At 38.5% G+C, this 22,078-nt stretch overlaps 1 protein-coding gene across 2 annotated transcripts in view; it reads left to right on the forward strand.

Annotated features, from left to right (window-relative positions):
* Nucleotides 1-21,814, forward strand: part of RASA3 (RAS p21 protein activator 3) — a 134,321-nt gene extending 112,507 nt beyond the window's left edge. For both annotated transcript variants that reach the window (XM_074144284.1, XM_074144293.1), the window contains exons 9-24: nucleotides 1,045-1,149; nucleotides 1,657-1,813; nucleotides 2,647-2,795; nucleotides 4,502-4,616; nucleotides 5,507-5,581; nucleotides 6,095-6,218; nucleotides 7,365-7,471; nucleotides 8,011-8,088; nucleotides 9,031-9,108; nucleotides 9,665-9,738; nucleotides 13,449-13,555; nucleotides 14,472-14,554; nucleotides 18,061-18,272; nucleotides 19,063-19,166; nucleotides 20,948-21,131; nucleotides 21,739-21,814. In XM_074144284.1, coding sequence (XP_074000385.1) covers nucleotides 1,045-1,149; nucleotides 1,657-1,813; nucleotides 2,647-2,795; nucleotides 4,502-4,616; nucleotides 5,507-5,581; nucleotides 6,095-6,218; nucleotides 7,365-7,471; nucleotides 8,011-8,088; nucleotides 9,031-9,108; nucleotides 9,665-9,738; nucleotides 13,449-13,555; nucleotides 14,472-14,554; nucleotides 18,061-18,272; nucleotides 19,063-19,166; nucleotides 20,948-21,131; nucleotides 21,739-21,814 — 1,828 coding nt within the window. The remainder of the gene's footprint in view (nucleotides 1-1,044; nucleotides 1,150-1,656; nucleotides 1,814-2,646; nucleotides 2,796-4,501; nucleotides 4,617-5,506; nucleotides 5,582-6,094; nucleotides 6,219-7,364; nucleotides 7,472-8,010; nucleotides 8,089-9,030; nucleotides 9,109-9,664; nucleotides 9,739-13,448; nucleotides 13,556-14,471; nucleotides 14,555-18,060; nucleotides 18,273-19,062; nucleotides 19,167-20,947; nucleotides 21,132-21,738) is intronic.
* Nucleotides 21,815-22,078: the final 264 nt, after the last annotated feature.

The raw sequence follows: 22,078 nt of genomic DNA on the forward strand, positions 1-22,078 counted from the left end.
GCAGGACTATCAACATCCATTCCTTGACAAGCCTACTGTGACTTGCTTGAGACTAGAAAGGTTGTATAAATATGTCCATAATGGGATGACTTTGCACCTTATCCAAATTAAAGTTGGTCTTCTAAAAATCTTTGTTATTTAAAAAGCTGTATTTTTTTCCCATACATCTTTTTTCCCCCCAAAGTTTAAGGCACATTCAGACTGTCACTTAGCTGTGAAATTCTCAGCTGAGTTTGTTTTATAATGAAAATGCCACTCAGAGGAAACCTTAAAATATGTATAGAAACAACTACCCTGGAGTTTGATACCCTTGCTTCAAGGTGGGTATTGGCCAGGTTAGATACCAGTACTTCTACTTTGAATCTCACTGCAGATGTTTTACATCCTAATGTTAAAGAGCATGTGAAAGGGAAAGAAATAGCATCTAGAGATACATACCAGAACTTCCCAAACATGAGGGACTGAGTGCCAAAAATTGTGTAGACTTCAGTCGATACACAGATTATAGAGAGTGGTAGAACTGTCCTAGGTTTTGAGTATCTGTACAGAACTAGTTTAGGTGCAACAAATCTGTAAGCTTGACACAGTGAATCTTCCCAGGAGCTAGAACACTGGGAAGGACTGTGTAGAGAGTATTCCGCCTAACTCTGTAAAGCTGCCACTTAGCTGCTAGTAATCCCAAATTAGACCAGGACTGAGAGTATGAAGTCTGTAAGTATCTCTGCACTTTTTTTTCCCCTGGTGCCCATTTTACCTTTATTTTTCCATTATCTGGGATAGCCAAACAGCCCTCTGAATCTTTATTAATATGGATAGTGGAAATAGGACAGATGAGGAAAAGGTAGTTTAGATTCTTTTTTTCACTGAAATCTAAGGTAAGGTTGTCTCTTTACTGTTTGGAACCTGTTGTTGTACAGTTTTGAGACTTTCTAGCTCATAGGCTTGAGGGGTGGGAAAAACCAAAATTGAAAACAACGTTGGGATTATTTGTTTTTAATTTTTTATTTATTATGAAACTTTTAAAGTTATTTGGTTTTATTACAGGGTTGATCTTTGGAATGCCAGTAACTTGAAGTTTGGAGACGAGTTTCTAGGAGAACTGAGACTCCCTTTGAAATTTCTCCGACAGTCTAGTTCTTATGAAGCATGGTATTTGACATTTTTCTTTTGGAGAATAAGTAGAAACATATGTCTGCTGTGAAGACTTAAGAGTAATTACCGCTATATGATAAAGTTTAAATGGATTTAATTTGTAACTTTTTTTGTAAGCAAGCCAAAGTAATCTTAGCAAATGTAAGAACAAGAAGTTTTGATAATGTGATATACAGAGATTTCAGTCTGCCTCTGTATTGCACGTGGGAGTTCTAATGGCTTTATGATATTATTTACTGCAGTTCATCAACAGTGCCATAGTTTTAGTGTGTGGGTTTTTAATCATATCTACATAAACCTTCATGATCAGAACTTCCCGTGTTTCAGTTGGTGCAAACTGAATTTCAGACTGGCAAACAATTAAAAAATCTGACTCGGAACTCTGAAGAATTCAAAACATACATAAGTATTGTGTGTATCTGTACATTTTATATATGTTCATGTATAGCCTGAGATAATCTTGTGTTTCAGCATAGATTTTCTGTCTTATTTTTTGCATATCAGGTATTTCCTGCAGCCCAGAGATAATGGTAACAAGTCATTGAAACCTGATGACCTCGGTTCCTTAAGGTTAAATGTGGTTTACACTGAGGACCATGTTTTTTCCTCAGACTATTACAGTCCACTTAGAGACCTCCTGCTAAAATCTGCAGATGTCGAGGTAATTTACTTGCACTGTTTATTCTTCTCCTGCAGATCATCCTCACAGGGGGTCTCTCTGAATGTTTGTCACTATCTTGCTGGCATTATAGTTGTGTAATTACAGGAGTCTTCAGCTTCTTCCTTTTCAGACCTGAGGGCCTTGTTAAGTTCTGCATATCCTTGCTGCTTGTTTTCAGTCCTTGCAGAGATCTTTATCTGCATGCAGTACAGTGGGTGAAGGCACACCCAGGAACATCAGTGGTTTTAGCAGCAGCTTATTCTCCGTGGCTTTCTAATTTTACATATGAAAATGCAAAGTAAACTTCAGTTTGATCAATTGGTTTTCCTTTACTGGAGAGGAACAGGTTTACTTGCATAATTAAAAAAAAAAAAAAACAAACCCAAACCAAGAGCTAATCCTGAAATGTCAGAGGGTTGGACCGTGTGTGCTGTTACATATACTTTTAGCAGTTGTAACAGTGCTTTTTTTTCTTTTTTCCAGTACAAGAACTGGGTTCTTGTGGCTTGAAATTGAGAAGGATTAGAATTCTTCCTCTTCACTTGCTTCCCAGGCAACAGTGACATTCAGTGAAAAGACAGCTATTAAAAATGGGAGGGGGAAAAAGATACTGCACTGTAATAGTTTTTAAATTGCTGCCCTCTTGTGATCAGAACTTAGAGTCAACAAAAACTGCAGTGTAACGCCCACCCGTGTTCTGTACAGGCGTGTTTGGGTAGCTGGTCATTGCAACTGTTTTGTGGGGTTCTGCGTTAAGGAGCTAACGGGAGCATAAAGAAAGGATGCTTCTTCTGGAAAGATCTCTCAAAAGTTTTTTTCTTTCCACTGTTCAGCCTGTTTCAGCATCAGCTGCACACATTTTGGGTGAAGTTTGCAGAGAAAAACAAGAAGCAGCCATACCTCTTGTCAGGCTTTTCTTACACTATGGCAGAATTGTGCCTTTTATAAGTGCCATTGCAAATGCTGAAGTGAAGAGAACTCAGTAAGTACCAAAAACCAAATTGCTATCAAACATACCTACTCTGTGTTGGCTAGTGTTAGGATCTTCTGCTCAGTTTCTAGAACTAGAACTTTGTAATTTCAAAGGAAACTGTCGGAGTTGTTCCCGTGCCACTGAAAGGGGGGCTAGTGATAGTAGAGTCTCACAAACTGTACTTACTTGACTAATCTTAAGAAATGTCGCATTGGCTATTGAGTCCAGTTTCTTTGTTTCACCTTCTAGCTGAGTGGCAGGGGTCTTTATAAACACATTCACTGTTCTGAAGATCTGGTGAGTTTGATTTTAAGAAGAATTCCCACCATGTTTTTCAAAGTCTACTTGCAAGACTATTCGAAGGTCTGAGAGTAGGCATTTTCACTCTTCTCAGTCTTAATTATACTTGATGATAGCTGTGAAATCCTACATTACCTTCAGCTGTTAATACAAAATCATTTCAGCTTTATAGCGTGCTAATAAATTATCTAGTGCTGAGTAAAAAGTGTTCATTGAATTTGTTCAAAACAAAAAGCAAGTTTCTTTCTAGTCATGAATATTTAAGGAAAGCTGTGTGTCTAATCTTTCCAATTAGAGGGCTGAGGAGCAAAGAAGAGATTGAATCTGGCAGTTGATAGCAGAAAACAAAATCCTTTTTTCTGGTCACTTCTTGTAAGTCCCTTGTTTGACTTACCAGTGTGCTGACGGTTCAGTAGTGTAAGATCTAGTGTTCACACCAGGCAGGTCCTAAAGAACATTTGTTGCCACAAGCGTCGTGCCTATGTAGTCATGCTCTTGACTGACAGTAGAAGAGACAACTGGGAGTCAAAGGGAATGACAGATACTGACTCTGAAGTAACAGCTTCCTCAGTACAAAATAAAGTCTTTGTGTGGGTTGGCTTTTCACAGCATGTCTGAGGAACAGAGTGTTTTCCTTCCTGTAGGTAGGTGTATTTTTTTCTGTGCTACAGGTTGGCTGAAACAGCTTGGTTGCTGCAGTATGAGGAAATTTGCTGCTCCCTAGTCAGTCGTGTTCCTGTGATAAAACAGCAAAGATGGCGTTTGTTTTCAGGGCTTTCTGGCATTTGTAACAGACAGTGAGCTTACTTTTTTTATGAAACAAAATGATGAATCCAGCAAAGTAATTCATCCTGTTATTCACTACTTGTAAACGGATACAAGTGTAGTAAGCTGTAAACAACAGAAAAGACATCGGTGTGTGTATAAGAACAAGCAAATAACTTCATATCCAAGTTTGATCTGCTGTCGGTAGGCACAGGTTTTCACCTTGTGAATGTAGATGAGGTCATTGATTATGTACCTATCTGCATAACATAAATTGCTATACAAGGAATTGCAGGTGCAAAATTAATATGAAATTACTTGCATTCCCAAAATGCAAGTAATACTAAAAAAAAAAAGTACACGTGACAGTGATTTGAGCCTGTGTGTTGCCATGTGTTTCAATGGTACACTGAGCACACCATCTAATACAAAAAAGAAAATCTGTAGTCCCTCTTGGACATACCGTGACTACTGCTTTTCTGTTCTAACCTGGAAGTGTGCTAAATGCTACATGACTCCATTTAATGGCAGGCTGGTGTCAAAGGGAGTTTTTGTTTCTGCATTCCGTCACCTTTCACCGCTTCTTTTATTTCCATATATTAGCAGTTTATTACAGAGAGACTAAATTACAGAAAATTGTTCACTTCCAGAGACCCAAACACCATTTTCAGAGGAAACTCATTAACTTCCAAGTGCATTGACGAGACAATGAAACTGGCAGGGATGCATTATCTGCAAGTTACACTAAAGCCAATTATAGATGAGGTAAGAGCAGTTCAGACTGTTTATTTGATAAAATGTCACTGTAAAAGGCCTTCAGGGAGCAGATACTGTTTATTCCTTCCTATTTTAAGATGACTTTGTTGGAATAATTCTTAAGAGCCTGTTTCTATGTTAAAATCCTGTGTGTTAGGTTAACCACAGCTGAGTCACCCAATTCAGAAACAGTTGTATTGTATTAAAGAAAAAGGAAAGTTTTTCCATTTATTTAACTAAATGACTCTGTTTTATAAAATCTAACATTTATTGTTTCTGAGAAATTAATAAAGGAATACCTTAAATGAATAAACAATATATACAGCAGCAAGCTGCTGGGAAGCTATAAGTAATACATTACATCCAGGGGGTATAAAGGAATAAAATTTTTCTTAGATAACTGTGTATGTGATGCATGTATTGTAACAATGGTTTATTATCTATCCAGTCCAGAATGGCGGGTGTGGGTATTTTAGTGCAGTAATTGGGCAATACTTTCAGACCACAGACTTCCTTTAAATGATTTGACAGTTTCTTCAGCTGTTGTTCTAATGTTTCATCAAAAAATGTCAAGTTTTTAAAGAATATAGATATACTTTCAAAGTTGACTGTTTTGGCAAAATGGGACTTTTCTTGAACAGCCTTGCTTGAGAGAGTCTCACGACCAGTTCTTCATTTCAGTTGAAGGGTAGAACAAATTAATGCTACTTTTTGGAAAAAAATAAACATCGCATGTAGTTTACCTTCAATGCTTTGTCAAAAGAAAAAAATACAATTTATAAAGTTGGCTTTTGCCTTTTACCCCAAAAAACTAACAGATTATGCTTTTTACAAAACTTTTTCTTCTTGAAGGTAAACTGATATATTGTGTACACATTTTTTTTTTTTTTTTCCCCTAGATCTGCCAGGTCCATAAACCTTGCGAAATTGATCCTGTGAAATTAAAAGATGGTGAAAACCTGGAAAATAACAGGGTATGCATTAGATTTTGAAGATGCAATCTCTGTTTATGCTGTCAAGTTTAACTGAGGTCCTCAAATGTTGGATGTTTCAAATAATTTTGTCATTCATTAGAATACACTGGAAGCTTTCTTAACACCACAAACTCTTACAATTCTTTTACAATGGCTTTACATTATGCTATAAACACAATATCTGTAGAATTTAAATCACTTCTCCCCCTGCCCTTGAGGATGAGGATAACTTAGCCTGTGGCTCTACTGATGATGTAAAAAATGGTGCTGTGAAAAGGAATGATATGCCATACAGTCATATCACTTGATGTTTGGTTTTGATAGGAATAATATTTTTACTCTTGTACTTGAATATGTGTGTTACCAGAGCATCACTGAGTGTGAGACTGTTACAAGTATATAATGTTGAAAGTGAGAATCTTTAATGATGCCATTATGAATAAAACCAGGAATAATACCACTTTCCACAGCAGAAAATTATACTATTTTTGTCATAATCATTGCATTTTTCAGGAAAATCTGAGGCAATACGTTGATCGCATTTTTACCGTAATTACAAAATCTGGTGTAAGCTGCCCTACAGTGATGTGTGATATTTTCTTCTCACTAAGAGAATCAGCTGCCAAACGTTTTCAAGGTGAGTTTCTATATATTTCACATTACTGGTAGCTTTTAAGTGCAGGTGTAGTGTAGCAGTCTGCATGACCCATAATGGATTTAGTAATGGAACAACAGCTGTAGAAAATAGCATTTGGAGTGTGTATTAATGCTAGGTTTTCCTTGATTATTCATTCCACGAAGAACATGACTTTTAATGGTTGTGTGAGTTTTCCTTAAACATCTTTCAAAGGAAAACAGCCTTTAAAAAGAGCATTATGATGGTATGTATTTATGGTTTTAATATTTTCAAAGTATGCTCAGGTTTTTGTAATGGCTTATTCTGCAGACTCCATGCAGCTGAATTATTTTCTGCTCACATGTCAATCTGTAATAAAGGCCAATCTATAAATTATTTGAGTCATTGCAAGCTTATTGCCCTAGGAGGCCCATGTGCTGCGAAGGCCTTCTGGCTGTCAAGAGGGAATTCTTTCTGCTCCCTCCCTGTTGTTTTGGCTCTGTGAGAATGAGCAGGCAATATAAAACCGGAACTGAGCAAAAAAACCCAACCTATATATTTCCATGAAGGGGAGCAGATTACAATAAGGACATTTTAGAGAGTAATACAAGTTCAGCTTTTAAACAGTCACTTCATAGTAGAGAAGCTCAATCAGAAAGCCATTGATTGTGCTGTTGTGCTCTTTATTTTATGTAAAAATAAATAAATAAAGTGTATTTTTTGTAATTTCCAACTGGAATAAATACATTAGGAGTCTGTACAGCATTTGTGCTCGGGGCTATAACTAGATAACTGAGAGTTGGCCTCTGTACTGAACGTTTGATAAACTATGTAAGTTATTCATCATACTTTAGTTGCATAGATGGAATAGCAGGTGTTTGTGTGAAATTCCCCGTGTAGTGGAAAAGTGAATGGTATTCTCCTTGTAGCCTGTGTCGTGAACTCACTTCTTTTTAAAAGACTCATTGACATTTCTTTGGTTTATGCTAGATAATCTCTGGCTCCAAATCATCCATCATCAGTTAATCCTGTAACTCGCAAATATATACATTTCCAGCATATGCTTGAGTTAGCTTTCTGAAGGCATTCTGATAATTTCAGAAGGTTTTTAAGGAAGGATTACTGAAATGCTGAGTAGAAGTCTTTTTTTTTTTTTTTTTTAAAAAGGTGACCTAGATGTGAGGTATACAGCTGTTAGCAGCTTTATTTTCCTGAGATTCTTTGCTCCTGCCATTCTTTCTCCAAACCTCTTTCAGCTTACACCACACCATCCAGTAAGTACTGTATCAGTTTTTTCTAGCTATGTATACGGTTCTATCACCATAGTCTGTCTATCAAGATTCTTTCTTCAGTTCTTTTAATAGCTTTTAGGAGAAGTACCTTCGTTAGTTCAAAGATCTGAATTTTGGATATGAAGCATATGTTGGATGACTGTGTATGTGAAGAACTTGGGAGGTGTGGGAGGAACAGTGAAATTTAAGGACAAACAAGGTAGATGGTCTAAGCTGCTGTAGAAAAGATGATTACTGCTTTATTTTTGCCACATTACATTAATGCTGGATTGATTGTCAGCAATGGGTTTTTTTTTTTGCACATGAATTGCCTCTGGTTCTCTGAAGAGCAATAGAGTAGCTATGAAGCGTGATGGCTTCAGAGTCAAAAGCCTTCAAAAAGCAAATGTAGTGTTTTATTGGGTCTTTTCTAATTTTATGTTACTTTTCTGCAAGTGAAATAAGAAAGAAGAAATGTAGTTTATCTTCCTCTATTTGATATTTTAAATAGCTAGTCTATATAATATTGTTCTCTTTCCTAGGATCCTCAGACTTCTCGAACTTTGACGCTTATCTCTAAAACCATTCAAACGCTAGGCAGCCTATCAAAATCTAAATCTGTAAGTATGCCATTTTCATTTAAAGGCTTAATTCAGGAAAGTTGTTTGGTTTTTTTTTTTTTAATCTTTTATCACTCATTGTAATTAAGCCTTTAAAATGCTTGAGTTGCAGTAGGCTTATGCAAAACTGGTTATGATTGCTTTGATTATAAGCCTCTCACGATCACAGAAAAACTAAATCTGTCTTAATCTGAACTAGATTTCAGTAAAGCAAAATTGTGTGACCAGCCTAGAAGTCTGTTCCAGGGCTTTTCATTCCCTCCTTCTGGAAGAAAGATAGGGGTCAGGAAAATCCGTTCTCTACTCACCTCCAGTATATGACAGCAGCTCTACAGGGCTTTTCAGATTGTTTCAGCATCTTAAAGCTCAACTGAGAAGACTCACCCAGTAAGGGCTATACTTTTCTTTTCATACCAGTTCAGTTTTCTGCCAGTCAGTGATGAGATTAGGTCTAAATGCCCATGTTCTGCCTGTTCGATTGAAATAAAACTTGTGTACCTAAGGCACCACACTGCTGCATCTGGTGATAATTTGGGGTCGCTGGTGGTCTAGCTAGGATTCACACAGGCAACTATAGATGAATCTGTACCTCAATTATGAATCCTTTGAGACAATAGAATCCTTCTCTCACACTTCTTGTCAGCTTCTTTTTCAGACCAACATTAAATGCCAAAGCAGAAGTTTGAAGGTTTTGAAGAATGCATTAACTATAGTAAAAGAACATTTAAAGTGCATTCTGCTACCTTTTTGAAATAAAAATTTAGTACTACTAAATGTGTGCTGTACAACAGGAAAGTAGCACTTTGCTTGTTTTACCTCTGGCCAGAAAAAAAAAAAAATCCCTCATCTGCAGTGGCTTGCCTCATGGTCTACTGCTGTTAACAATAATATTTTCTGTATAGACTGTATTATGATATGCATGGTTTTGGCTTTGTATTTCAGGCCAATTTCAAGGAATCCTACATGGCTACTTTTTATGACTATTTTAATGAGCAGAAATACGCAGATGCAGTAAAAAATGTAAGTGATCCCTATGGATGTTCTGAAAATCCTGCTGTGTTGTTGAAGCTGATGCTGGGAGTCTTAGAATATAATACATACTGTTTGTAAACCAGGAAGTTTGTGCTGGAAAAAGCAGATTCCTGATAACTGTAATATTCAAGGAACCTTTAACAAATTATGCGCATGTCAATAATAGAATCTCTGGATCTACTTCTGCTTAATAATTAGGTTGGATTAACAAGCTGCTGCTTAAAGCTTGAGACATACGCACGCTTCATAGAATGCTGCAGATCTGTGACGAAAATTGCTTAGTCCAAAAGGAAGTGAAAGATACGTATAACAGAGAAGCACAAGAAGTGGTGGTCATCTGCAGTTTTTCTGCTTAAGAGCATTTGTGCTATTTTTAGTTTACAACCCAGGAAACCTCCCAAATTCCTCAAGCTTCTGTCATTGCCTTCTGTTTAACTACTTTTACAGTATTTTCTTGTAGCTCTGTGCTGTACAAATATTAGAGATTTTAATTTGAGTAGTGCGGTACTGCCATTTTTATCTATGCTTTGTGTTCACTTTTTAGTTTCTAGATTTAATTTCATCTTCAGGAAGGAGAGATCACAAGAGTATAGAGCAACCTATATTGCTTAAAGAAGGGTAAGCATGCATGTGCAACAAAGCCTTCTACTTGTGTGCTTGCTACCATTTTAAGGCAGCGATCTTTTTGTCCGCCACCCCTATTCCATCCATGTGTTGAGAGAAGAATGTAGAAAGATTCTTGTGTTGCTATTTCTACTCTCTGTGGCTGCTATAGCTGATTTTAACATCTTTTCATTTGATTTAAACATCTTAATTTAAGTATGTTTTGAAATAAGTGGAGGAAAAAAGAAGCCCGTAGAACTTAATTAGCACATCTAAGGCAAAATAAACTTAAACCAGCATTGTGTTAAAATGAAGTTGACTTTTTTTTCTCTGAATTCCAGTGAACAAAAGCTGTAAAATTTCACTGTGAAGGCAGATACTGAATATCTTAGTGAGGGCAAAGCCTGCAAATGGAATTTGCTTTTGCTGCCCCGTAAGATCCATATGCTAATCATTATCATGGCCATTTCAAGGAAAATTTGTGATGCACTTGGAACAGTTTCTGCTTTTAGTACCTTTCCTTTTTTTAGAAGCACGTTCCATATGCTGTATTAGTTTTAGATACTAATTGTTGACTTTTTTTTAGTGTTACAAAACAGAGTTGTTAAGATGATCTAAGTGCACTGTGGAAACAGCTTCTGTGGGCTAGAAGGAAGAAAGTAAAAAAACCAAATTCTTCCTGTCAGAGCTCAGTAAGCTGAACTGCTGTTTGAAAGTAGGCTTTCATGGTAGCTCTAAGTCATGCAAAAATTAGGTTTTCAATAAAAACATGACTACCCCTTCCAGTTAACCTCTGCAGTATGCTTCACTTCTCTGATGAGCATCTGTCCCTAGAAGCAAGTTTGTCTATTTTAATTCTGTACCTTTATCATTCTTTTGGTTTTGAAAATAAATGTATAGTTTGTAACATTTTTCCTCTAACTCTAAACATCTTTTCTGCCTCTGTCTTTCTTTTGCTCCTGTCTGATTTTTTTCTGTCTTTTCTTGCTCGGCCTGTGGCTGCTGTTGTAAGGACTCTTAAACTAACAGTAAAGAAAGTTGATGGTAATAGTTCATGCAGGTAAGATGGTAGGAGCAGTTGGTGCTTTGCTGTAGCTACTGGCTGACAGCTTGTCCTTCCTTCACAGCAATAGACTTGTCTGACTTAACTTTGGGGAGGAAGTACTCTGTTTAACAATCCTGAAATGCCTGTGTAAACCCAGCAGAGAGCATTTTTGTTATCTATTTCTTGATGTTGACCGAGTATTTTTTCTTTTTTTTTTTTCTTCCTTGAAACAAAAACCTGCTGTAAACAGAGAATAAAGGGCTTTTATCTGTAGGCAGAGGCTTCAAGAAGCGCTGAGATTTGCATAATATTCAGTGTATAGATCCCAGTGAACTCACTGGAAGTGATAAAAAAAAGTGGCCATACATTTTCTAGGCACTTCTTAAGTAGCATTCACATAAATTGTTCTCAAGATCAAGGAGTGGCCTTCAGCTGTCTGTTTTTCCTGACATTTTGCATTATTGACATGTTATATCATGGGGAGTGGGTGGGAATTTTCACAGCCTTTGATTTGATTCTTCTCCAGACTGATTGGCTGGTTAGTGGGGTTTCTGTTTGCCTTTTCAATGTTTTTATTTGCTTTTTTTTCCTTAATCTGTCTTTCCTTCTATTAAGAATACCTAGATGGAAAGCTATAGTGTATGTACTTTTGATGAACATACAGTACCAAAGATTAGTGACTGGCACTTGCGTTTGCTGGCAGTGATCATGCCATCGCTGCTTAACAGCTGTCTGCACGGTTCTTTCCAAAAGGAAGAAAATTAAAAAAGAGAACTTGTCCTGCTGTTGTTGTAGGTGAAAGAGGCCTGCTGATGCTTCCAAGCAAGGCCGAGGCAGATCCAAAGTTAGGTCTGCCATCAATGCAAGAAGAAACAGTATCTCCAACCACACAGCACTGACATGGGTTTCATCTTAGACTTTTTCTCTTTGCGCTTCTGACTATTTGCTTCGACTTCTCACACATTCTGCAAATGTTAGAAGCAAAGAAATGCTTCAAATTTGCCTTATAACTTATGTGGCTTTGAATGTTTGTCACCTACCCGTGGGAAATAAAAGCACTTTCTTCTCTTGGCTATGTCAGCTATGAAGAATATAATTAGAAATGTGCTTTTAGCTCTGCAGTATGGAGTTTGCGTTTTTCAAAGGGGGATGCTCTGTAGGAGTTTGCAGTTTTAAGTCAACTTTTAAGTGTTGGCATGAGAAGGAAGAGAAACTAACTTGAAGAGCATATTATTCAGCCCAAGGATATCTGCTCTTACCTTGAAATATGAAGACTACCACCAGTGGTCCTGGTCGTGACCTGAATCGTATGGTTTTATGAAACATTTCTCAAGTAATCCAAGAATAAGGACTGAGACAGTAATTGGCTGACCCTTTTAAGAATGGGAGAGGTGTGAAACTACAACTTTAAAAAAGTTGATTGCCACATACAGTCCTTGTCAGCTTTTGTCCACGCAACTTGGAATGGGAGGCAGGCACCAGCCCAGCTGGCTACAAAACAGTTAAAGTCTGCAGGAACTTGGGTTTCTGTTTGAGCTTTAAACAGACCTGCGGCTTGGTTGGATGCAATGTAGTTATGTCTGATTAAAATATCAGAAGAATGAAACGCTATTAGCCGTTCTAAGTGTTTTAGCTTTGCTATTGAAAATCTTCAGCCAAATCATTCGCTGTTCTCTCGGTGTGCTCTTTGTGCTGTATAGTGCCTTCCTACTTGATAAAAACTACTCCGTAGTAAGTAGTTTTTACCGGCTCCATTATACAATGCTGTATTTGGCACAATAGTTAATGTAATGTGTAGAGTAGCTGTTATCAACTCTCTACTGCATGTGCATACACATTTTTTTTCCACCAAAGGTGATGCTGAGCAGTATGAAGTCACTAGACTTCCCAAAGTCACCTTGAAGCTTTTGGATTGATTTAGTGGTTAGGAAGGTGCTGGATGCATCGCAGTTTCTTGTAAGCCTATTCAAGTTTGAAATTAATTAAAACTGACAACTCACTAAATGGACACCCATCCTCTGCCCAAAAGGGTTCTAGCTTTCAGCTCTCAGATTGCTTTGTGTGTTACTGAAAATGCATTTCCAACTGCAGCATCAATGTGCAATTGCAAATGGAGCTGTAGAACATCCTGATTTTGTTTCTAGACCTTGAGAGTAACTAAAGCATTACACCTGCCTTTTAATTATTAAACATACTCTAAACCTTTTGCATGTTCTCACAGCTTTAAAAGAAATAACAAAAAAAGCTTGTAGAGTTAACAGGTCAAGCTTAGCAGAGCAGTACTAAGCGTGTTCTGCCCTTTTTCTGCTGTAGTAGGAAACCATTTAGCTGGATTTGTAACTGAGGAAAGGGCACAAGCTGCAGTTCAGCTAACTAACCAGAGCCCCTTTGTAGACTACAAGTCAAGCTACGTGTCTTGCCCCTTATCTAGATCTGGAAAAAGTACAGGCCTAACCAACAGATTCACTAAACCTATCCAAATATAACTTTCCTTGCCTTGTCAAGACAAGGCCTCAATAATTAGGAAACACTGTGTGTCCCCTGCTAAAGCTTTGCAAGTGCCATCATGTATATGTATAAATCTATATACATAAATACATATTTTATATGTATGCATATATTCATATGCATGTATATATAAGAACTGACATATTGCAACAACTGTTGTCCTGTTTACTAGGTTCATGATCAAGAGAGCACAAGGAAGAAAACGATTTGGTATGAAAAACTTCAAGAAGAGATGGTTTCGCCTGACAAACCATGAATTTACCTATCAGAAAAGCAAAGGTAACAAAGGTTTGCCAGTCTGTTTTTCATACATTAAAGCAAAGGTTAAACAGAAGGATTGTGTAAGAACAGAAGACTGAGATCTGCATCTGTAACTGTAGAAGGCTCAGTGCAGGCAAGTCTGTCGGCCTGTAGGTTCTTGCCCTTTTTTTTAGTATGTCTGTACTATTAGAGAAGCTTCTTGGATAGCACGGTACCCTATAAATTAGCAGAATATTTGATAATATTTGTCTAATATCAGTGATCAACAGCCTCTCTAGGTTTCACAGTTACATAGTAGATTGTCTAAGGAAACAAAACTCAGGATACAAATACCTTTGGGTGGGATTTGGGTTTGTACTGAGCATTCTCAGCTTGTTCTCATGAATTCTGTAGCATTGGCACAACTGGCTGCGGCAGGCAGAGATTTGTCTGCAAGCTTTGAACCTGCAAAAATGTGTTCACTTAATGCTGCCTAATATCAAGGATTTTGCCTTTCGCAAATTGTTCCGGTCTGTTCAGTAGTACACAACAAACACCACTTCCTTCCATCATATAAATCCACAGGGAGTAAGAAAGATAAGGAAACATGTTCAGGTCATGCTAGCCTTCATTTCACACTCAGCTTTGAGATCGTATGTCACCACCGTCAACCTAGTTCAGTTGATCTGCCAGGAATGATTTCTTTCATTGTCACCTTCTCAGGAAATATACTGCATCCTGCTTCAGTAGTCAATTTCTAAGAGGTTTGCTATCATAACAGAAATGAATTTAAGACTTAAGCACCATGCTAGTAAATCCCTGCTGAGTGAAAGATTTTTTTCATGTGTAGTCAAAGTGATCTTCAAAGGAATGGAATCAGCCCTTAGAATAAGGGCAGAGGGTGAAATTGAGTTGTGAATAAGTTGCTCAGTATCTCTGTGCATGTGTTCTGCAGGTGATCACCCTCTGTGTAGCATTCCAATTGAAAACATTCTGGCAGTGGAAAGACTGGAGGAGGAATCCTTTAAAATGAAAAATGTAAGTAGGTCATCTTCATTAATTTACTTGTTAGGCTGGTCTAGATCCACCAGCCTAATCGCCTTTTTCCCTTTTGTAACGTGGATTGGGTTTCTATTGAAAGATGTACAGCCACAGCTGCTTGTTCTGTATATAGTAGCAGGAGTTTCCAAAAGTACAGCCCATTCAGATTCTTAACAGCCCAGTCAGCAGTCCTTGGGTTTCGTGATCTGCAGCACACTCAGTACTGACCACTGCTGATCAGCTGTTTGGGCTCCATAATGTCAAACACAGGTAAGATAATCGAGTCACGGAATCACAGAATTGTTGGAGTTGGAAGGGACAGTCCCTGCCCTTTCTGTCAGACCTCTCTGTTGGGAAGGAACTGGCTGCTTATAACTGTGAAGGATTGCAGTTTATTTCGTAGCTATCAGGGTTTCTTACCAGATAATGAAATTGGGTATATATTTGGGTTAGGTCATATGCCAAAACAACATCTGTGCTGTGCCAGTATGGTTTAGCATTTTGATTGCAACATTAGGAAATAAAACACACCTGTGTTTCTCATGCATGGAACACTACTACCAACTTCTGTATGCGAGACATACCATCATTGTGTAAGAACAGTTCCTGGATATGATCAGTTTGGGTGATGTTTGGAGCCTTTTTCATACTCTTCTGCCTGTAAAGCCGAGTACAGCCCTTATAAAGTTTTATTTAAAAACAAACAAAAAAACAGCTCAGTGTTTTCCAGTTCTAAACAGGCATCTCTTACAGAATTCTTTATACACATAAATGGTTGTGACTTTTACCTTTTCTGCCTTTAAGTCTTTCCTGCCATCTGCACTGCTTGTGAACACCATGCAAGGCAGCACTCAAACCTGCCCTAGATAATTAGGTTCCTCAAACGGCACTTCATTAAAGTGAAATACAATGCCTAACTCCTCAGTATTTTCCCTGTTTTGGGTATTATTTTGGTAGCATATCTCTCTCTGTTAAAAGATGAAGTAAGTTTCAGATCACTTGCTTCTAGAGCACATCTTCATTGTACTGTAGCTGGCTCTGGTGTTTATAATTCACGTTAATTACATAGGTGAAAGCAACCAAGCTGCAAAATAAATCTCAAGCTATCATAAGGCAGCTGTAATGTGATAAACTGTTGCCAGCTGTACTCTGCAAAACAACTTGATTGAACTAAAAGTAGTCACACAGTTGAGATAAAACTTACTGTGTGGAAAGGTCCTGAGCTATAATTCTGATCAGCTCTTCAGTGACAGCAGTCTTTAACTTATTCTTGAGTCTACTGGGCTAGAATGCATCCAACATATCCCTTTATTGTAAAGATTTATTATAGGAAAAATATCCCTTTATTGTTAACATCAGGAACTGTTTGCTATTTTGGTTGCTTAAATTCAGTATTACCTAGGAAATGAAGGCGACTACATCCATTCTGGAAAGTAAGTTTCAGAGTCTTTCCACAAGGAGTACAAAATACCATTATTACATTCCCATGCTAATATATTCCCATGTATCTTGCCATACCTAAATACAATACTGCAGCAAGAACAGAATTCTCAAAACACCACAGCAGATGTATTTGCAATGGATATTCCATCATGGGTGCTAAGTGTGATTAAAGATCTACATTTTCTATAAATATTCTGTATGTATCTGTGCTCTGAATTGCACCAAGTGTGTCCTCCTCACTGCTAATACATCTGCCTGACTGGCAGTAAGGCCAGTAGCTTTCATCTTCCTTAAGCACAGTTTGGGCTGTGTAGGGGTGGCTTTAAGTACTGTTCAGGCCTTCTGTGTTGTTTGAGAAGCAACTGGTGGTTTTGGTAGTGTAAGGGTCTTGGAACCACTTGAAATTCTTGGCTTAGTTGTGGGCTTCTCAGTAACAGTTGCCATATGTTAGTTCACTTAGGTTGGTATCCCCTTACACAAAGCCATACTCCTTAAATCTGTTCCTTTGTTGTAATGCAGAAGGTTCCATTTACCCCAGCAGGACATTAAAATTCTTTTCCCTGTAGTTTTGTGTTAACAGAAGGTTGAGCTGCGTGCTCTTGTCTTCCTTGTTCCTTCCTTCCCTATTCCCCAGACTCAAATCGCCAGTTATGACCTGAAAAGGACTCTGGTGTGTATTTCAGTAGTGCTGGACTGATCCCACTAGCAGCTCCTACACTGCTCTTGTACATTGCACTTTTCTAATTATTGTCTGACATCTGTAAGGATACTAAATCCAGGGAAATGACTGTTGAAGCTTTCCCTTTCCTGTTAGAGGGACATTGTAATTAGAAAAACCTGTTCCTTTACAAATTAGCAAGTGTGGTTTCAAGCTACTTCAAAGGATTGTGCACCTAAAGGTGTCACAAGGGAAGAGGAGATTGCGTCTGGTGCCCATCTGCAATATTCTCCTGAGCAGCTAGGTGCAGAATCCAGGCCAATGTTTCAGGTCTTTGTAATAGGCAAAAGTGAATTTCAATTTTGGTGGGGTTTTTGGTGGTACTTTTGGGTTTGTTTTTTTTTGTCTCTGTGTTTCTTTTTAAAATAGCATGGAGAAACCAGAAAATAAAGTTCCACATGATATTGGCAGTGTAATGTCTAATGATTTGAATAATCAAATGAAGAAGTAGAGGGGGGAAGGATAATTTAGGAACACCTGAGAGAGGAAAGACCATTAAAATAAAGATTTGCAGAAGTTAGAGGAAATGAAAATGTTTGGCATTTGCCTTTCCAAAATTTGCAGTTAAGATCACTAACTTGAGCTTAGTTATCTGCAGTGCATGATCAGTATAATCAAGCAATAAGGCTGTGCGTCAGCAACTTGCTTCTTCAAGAGGAGGAAAATAAATGTGATTGTGCCGCTTCAGTTTGCAAGCTGTTTGGAACAGGCAGGAAAGCTCTAGTTTAGATTTTCAGTGCCCAAGCTATAATGCAGAATTAATGTGTAATTATTTGAACTACCCTATGGCGATTAAAGAGAAACTGTATTGCTGTGATTAACTAATTGCAGCTATAGTAGGGTGCAGAAGCGTGGAAGTTATTAAAAGGAAAGAATCATGCTGAAATTGGTGTGACAAAGACTAGAGATATGGCAATATGAAAGCAAAGCTGTCAATGAGGCTCGATCCAAACTCTTGCTTTTCTCTTCTCTGCCCCCTGCTGACTAGCATTTCCTTTCAGTGTTGGGTCCCTCTGTCAAGCTCCCAAAACTTGGAGCTGCAACATTACTAAAATTGCATCCTTGAGGCTGACAACAAATTTTGTTGAGGCCAACCAGCAAGTTAGTGTTAGCTGTTTGTAAATCATCTCCTACAGGAACAGTATCTTACTCCTTGTACCAGGTGAAAGGTCTCCTTGTTTTTAGGGCATGTTTGCTGCTTGGTTTTGTGTTGAAATGTATTTATTGGTGCATCATTTTAGTATGCTGTGTTTTCCGTTTAATAAATCAACGGTCTGAGCCCAGTCTTAGGTTCACCGACTCATTCTGGTGCTTTAATCTGTGGCTTATTTCCTATTTGCAGATGTTCCAGGTGATCCAGCCTGAAAGAAGAGTCCTGTATATCCAAGCAAATAACTGTGTGGAGGCCAAGGACTGGATTGATATCCTCACCAAAGTCAGCCAATGCAACAAGAAGCGCCTCACAGTCTATCATCCCTCTGCCTATCTTAACGGCCATTGGCTTTGCTGTAAAGCTACTGCAGATAATACTCCTGGCTGCACACCCTGCACAGGGTAAGGATCAGTAATGTGCCCTTGGTTTAGGTATTGCCAGGGGTATGTGCATCTCTGCAGTGGGACTTGCAGGTATGCAGTTTCCAAGAAGATCTGCCAGGTGCGCAGGCGTTGTGGTGTTTTCTAAGGCCATCTTTATTGTTATTTCTGATACTGTCAGTATCTGTGTATGTTGGTCAAAATGTTAACATTTTTAGAGTTCAGGACATTGATAGGAGTTGACTCTGGGATAAGATACTTTGGTTCTGATTATTTGTCATTAGTAAAAAGTCAGAAATCCTTTCAGTGTCCTGTTTGTAAATTCCTGAAACAGACAGTCATCTACTTCCAAATTTAATTCTAAACTAATCTTTTTCTAAGGGGCCCATTCGTGCTCTCTGTTAAATAAAGAGGTACTGTCTGGTTCATAGGAAACTATTTTCATCTAAAATGAGAGAAGCAGCAAGTCTGTAGTGGTAGTTAGTCTCAGAATATAAGACCTGGACAGTTGGGAGTTCAGTGCTTTGGCTCCTCCATCTGGTTAAAGCAGACTAATTCACCAGAATGTCTGGATCCTGATACAGTCCTCTCTCAAGTCAGAGTGAAAGCACGTTGGATAAATCTAGGCATAAAGAAGTTTGAACTTGTCTACCTTTTCTCTTGGGAAAAATGGGAAGTTTTGAGATCCATTATATACAATCTGTTGGCTTTCACGAGTACTCACTTTTACTTTCATCCTTGTTAAGTGCTTTCTGTGCCATAATATACTGTTTAGCATATAACTTCTCCCTGTCTTCCTGATGCCTTACAGAGGCCTGCCAGCAAATATACAACTGGATATAGATGGAGATAGAGAAACTGAGCGCATCTACTCTCTTTTCAACTTGTATATGCCAAAATTGGAGAAAATGCAAGGTGAGGATGAAAGATCATTGCATCTTCAGTATGCTTAGCAAGCAAAAATACCTGTGAAAAATTGTATGTTCTATCTAGACCAGTCTTGTGAATCACATCCTAGAACACAGCAGCCAGTATTTAACTTGCTTCCCCTTCTGCTGTCTTGAGGCAGTTCTGTGAATTATTTTTGGCGCAGTGTGCAGCCTTACAGTCTGTACAGAGTTCTTTACATAATAAACAGTTGTTTGAAATACGGTCTTAACCGCAGCATCCTAAAATAGCGTAGGCAGAGAGCATTGCTTGGATACTCTGAATTGACAAATCAGAGCATGCACTAAACCAGAAGTTTACTGATCCTGAAAAGAAGCACCAGCAAAGTTGAGGTTTCAGTGGAACATGGTTTTGTGTTACCAGAAGTCATGTGCACATTCCCTGATGCAGATCCCAAGAACAGGCTGGATAGAAATGGTTTCTCAGGAAGGCTCTTTCAGAATTATCAGTGACAGATGACCTGTGGATGTCTGTGAAATGTTGAAAAGTGAAGTTTGGGCTAGGAAACCCTCAGGAGCTGAGGGGAGCAGAGATGTGTCATGAAGGATAAAAGAAAGAAGAGACGGCAAAGGAAGTTAGTACTCGTAGGCATGCCAAGAAAAGTATCCGGTGTACACGGTGCCAGACTTGAAATCCCAATTTAGCACAGGGAGTGGCAGGGAAGCCTTTACTGCGGCACTGATCTTTAAATAGGACTTTATTTTATAATACGAGATAAGCCAGTGGTGTCAAACACACAGATTGGAAAGCACTTTAATCCATTCCTGGCCGCCGTGCAATTGCAAACTTAAGATCCCCACCACTTCCGAGCTGTCTGAACCAATGCCCAGCTTTCCCCTGTTCCGAATCCTTAGTGCCAGAGCCAGCATCGAGTTTCAGTGTCGGGGAAAAGGACGCAGGTCTGGCACCAACAGCGCAGCAAGGGGAAGGTAACTCGAAAGCTGAGACTGAGACAGCAGTAAAGCTGGAAAGGTAGGGAAAAATAGAGACAAAGTAAAATATTCTCTCTCCTCTTCTAATATGCTCAGCTAGAATGCAGAAGTAGATCACATTATGAGTGTGTTGCAAATGTTCATGCTGTGATCTCTTAGCCAGGAAGGCTCCCTGGTAGGATAAGAAGGTAGTATGACTTGCCCCTTCTTAGGGTATGTCCTTAAGCAGGCAGCCAGGCAGTAGTCGTGATATACTCTGTTTATGCTTGTTGTATGAATCTTTTAGGGGTAATGTGGTAGAACATGTTCTGTGAGTACTTCAACCTGTAATTGTTTTGAATTCAGTCTGTTGTGCAGTGCTGCACTTGCTGCTTAGGAATGGAACCTGTCCTTCTGACCAGTGAACACTTGACTTCATGCAGGCCAACTTTGCAGCACAGCAGCAGAGTTAGGAGTGTGTCAGAGTTCCCAAAGTGTGTGCGTGGGGTACTGCTAGTGCTAATTGAGATACAAGTGTTGCTTGTGGAGCAGGGGACAGCTTTGCACCAAGCCGGGAGCAGCTGCCAGACTTGCTGCCCTTTCCTTACGAGATGAGGAGGAGGGAACAGGCATCGGACAGCCTCTGTGCCTACCAACAGCCCAGCAAAAGAACAGGGAACTGCTGCTTCTGCTGTTGATGTCAGCCACAGTTCTGTTGTGGTCATACGGAAGCAAACCAAGGAACTGTATGAGCCCCGGACTGAGTATTTTTAGTCTGTCTCACTTTTTTTCCCCTGCCTATCTGATACCTATTCCTGTACTTCATTTCTTCTCCAGAGGCCTGTGGCAGCAAATCTGTTTATGATGGACCTGAGGAGGAAGAATATTCTACATTCATCATTGATGATCCTAAGGAGACGTATAAAACACTAAAGCTGATTATTGAAGGTGTTGGAACTTTAGAGCAGGAACATGCTCAATATAAGAGGGATAAGTTTAAGAAGACAAAATATGGAAGCCAGTAAGTATAATGGGTTGTGCAAACAGGGGAACAATCCTGGGAAATGGTATTTCTATTTCTTATGTTCTGGCCTTTACCATATTCATGTTCAAAAAAGATCCTGCAAATACATACAAAGCAAGACTGTGACTTAGGATTGATATCACAATATTTCAAAGGACTGTCAGATTTTTTAAATGCTTATTTTTTAATTCTGTTTCATTCATAAAAATGTGTGGGTTTTTTGGACTTCTGAGATTTTTTTTTAATTTTTTCTTAATTTTGAACTCGTGCTTGTAATGAGTAGTAAATGCCAGAAGATAGATGTATTTAGCAGCTTATTTTAGATTGTGGGCTTAAAAATGGGAAGAGTGGCTGATACAGCCAGATAACTGTATTTTGTGTACATGTAAATAAAGGAGCATTCTGTGCATGGCTGACCAAAAAAACGATCAATTCAATCGGTTCTTCCAGCTCAAATGAGATGCAGTGTTATCATTACAATTACAGCTTTTAAAATCAAACTTAGGGAAAAGGTTTTATCTGTTCACTTTCCATTCTGACATTTTGATGTCTTGACAGAAAATTCTATGTATAGTACTTTTTCCTTTCTTTCCTTGCCTTTTAGGGAACATCCCATTGGTGACAAGAGCTTCCAGACGTACATCAGGCAGCAGTCAGAAATCTCAGCGCATTCCATATGAAGTGCAAAGGAAATCACAGGAGACAGTGCTGAAGGGTCGATCAGTGAAGCTAAATAGCAAAACAAAAGGGAAGCCACACATGTAGCAAAACATATGGATAAGTGTCAAGCTTACAAACTTTGAGACTTGCAAAACGTATTCTCTTTTCAAGAAACTGTTATAATAGTTGCTATGCACTTTATTCATCTGGTTATTGACAGATGATAGAACTCTGCCTTCTAGGCGGTTGTTGTCTTGTGTATTTTCAAAATTGCTTTGGTTTCT

Source organism: Numenius arquata, chromosome 1, assembly GCF_964106895.1.
Source record: "Numenius arquata chromosome 1, bNumArq3.hap1.1, whole genome shotgun sequence".
Classification (NCBI taxonomy): domain Eukaryota; kingdom Metazoa; phylum Chordata; class Aves; order Charadriiformes; family Scolopacidae; genus Numenius; species Numenius arquata.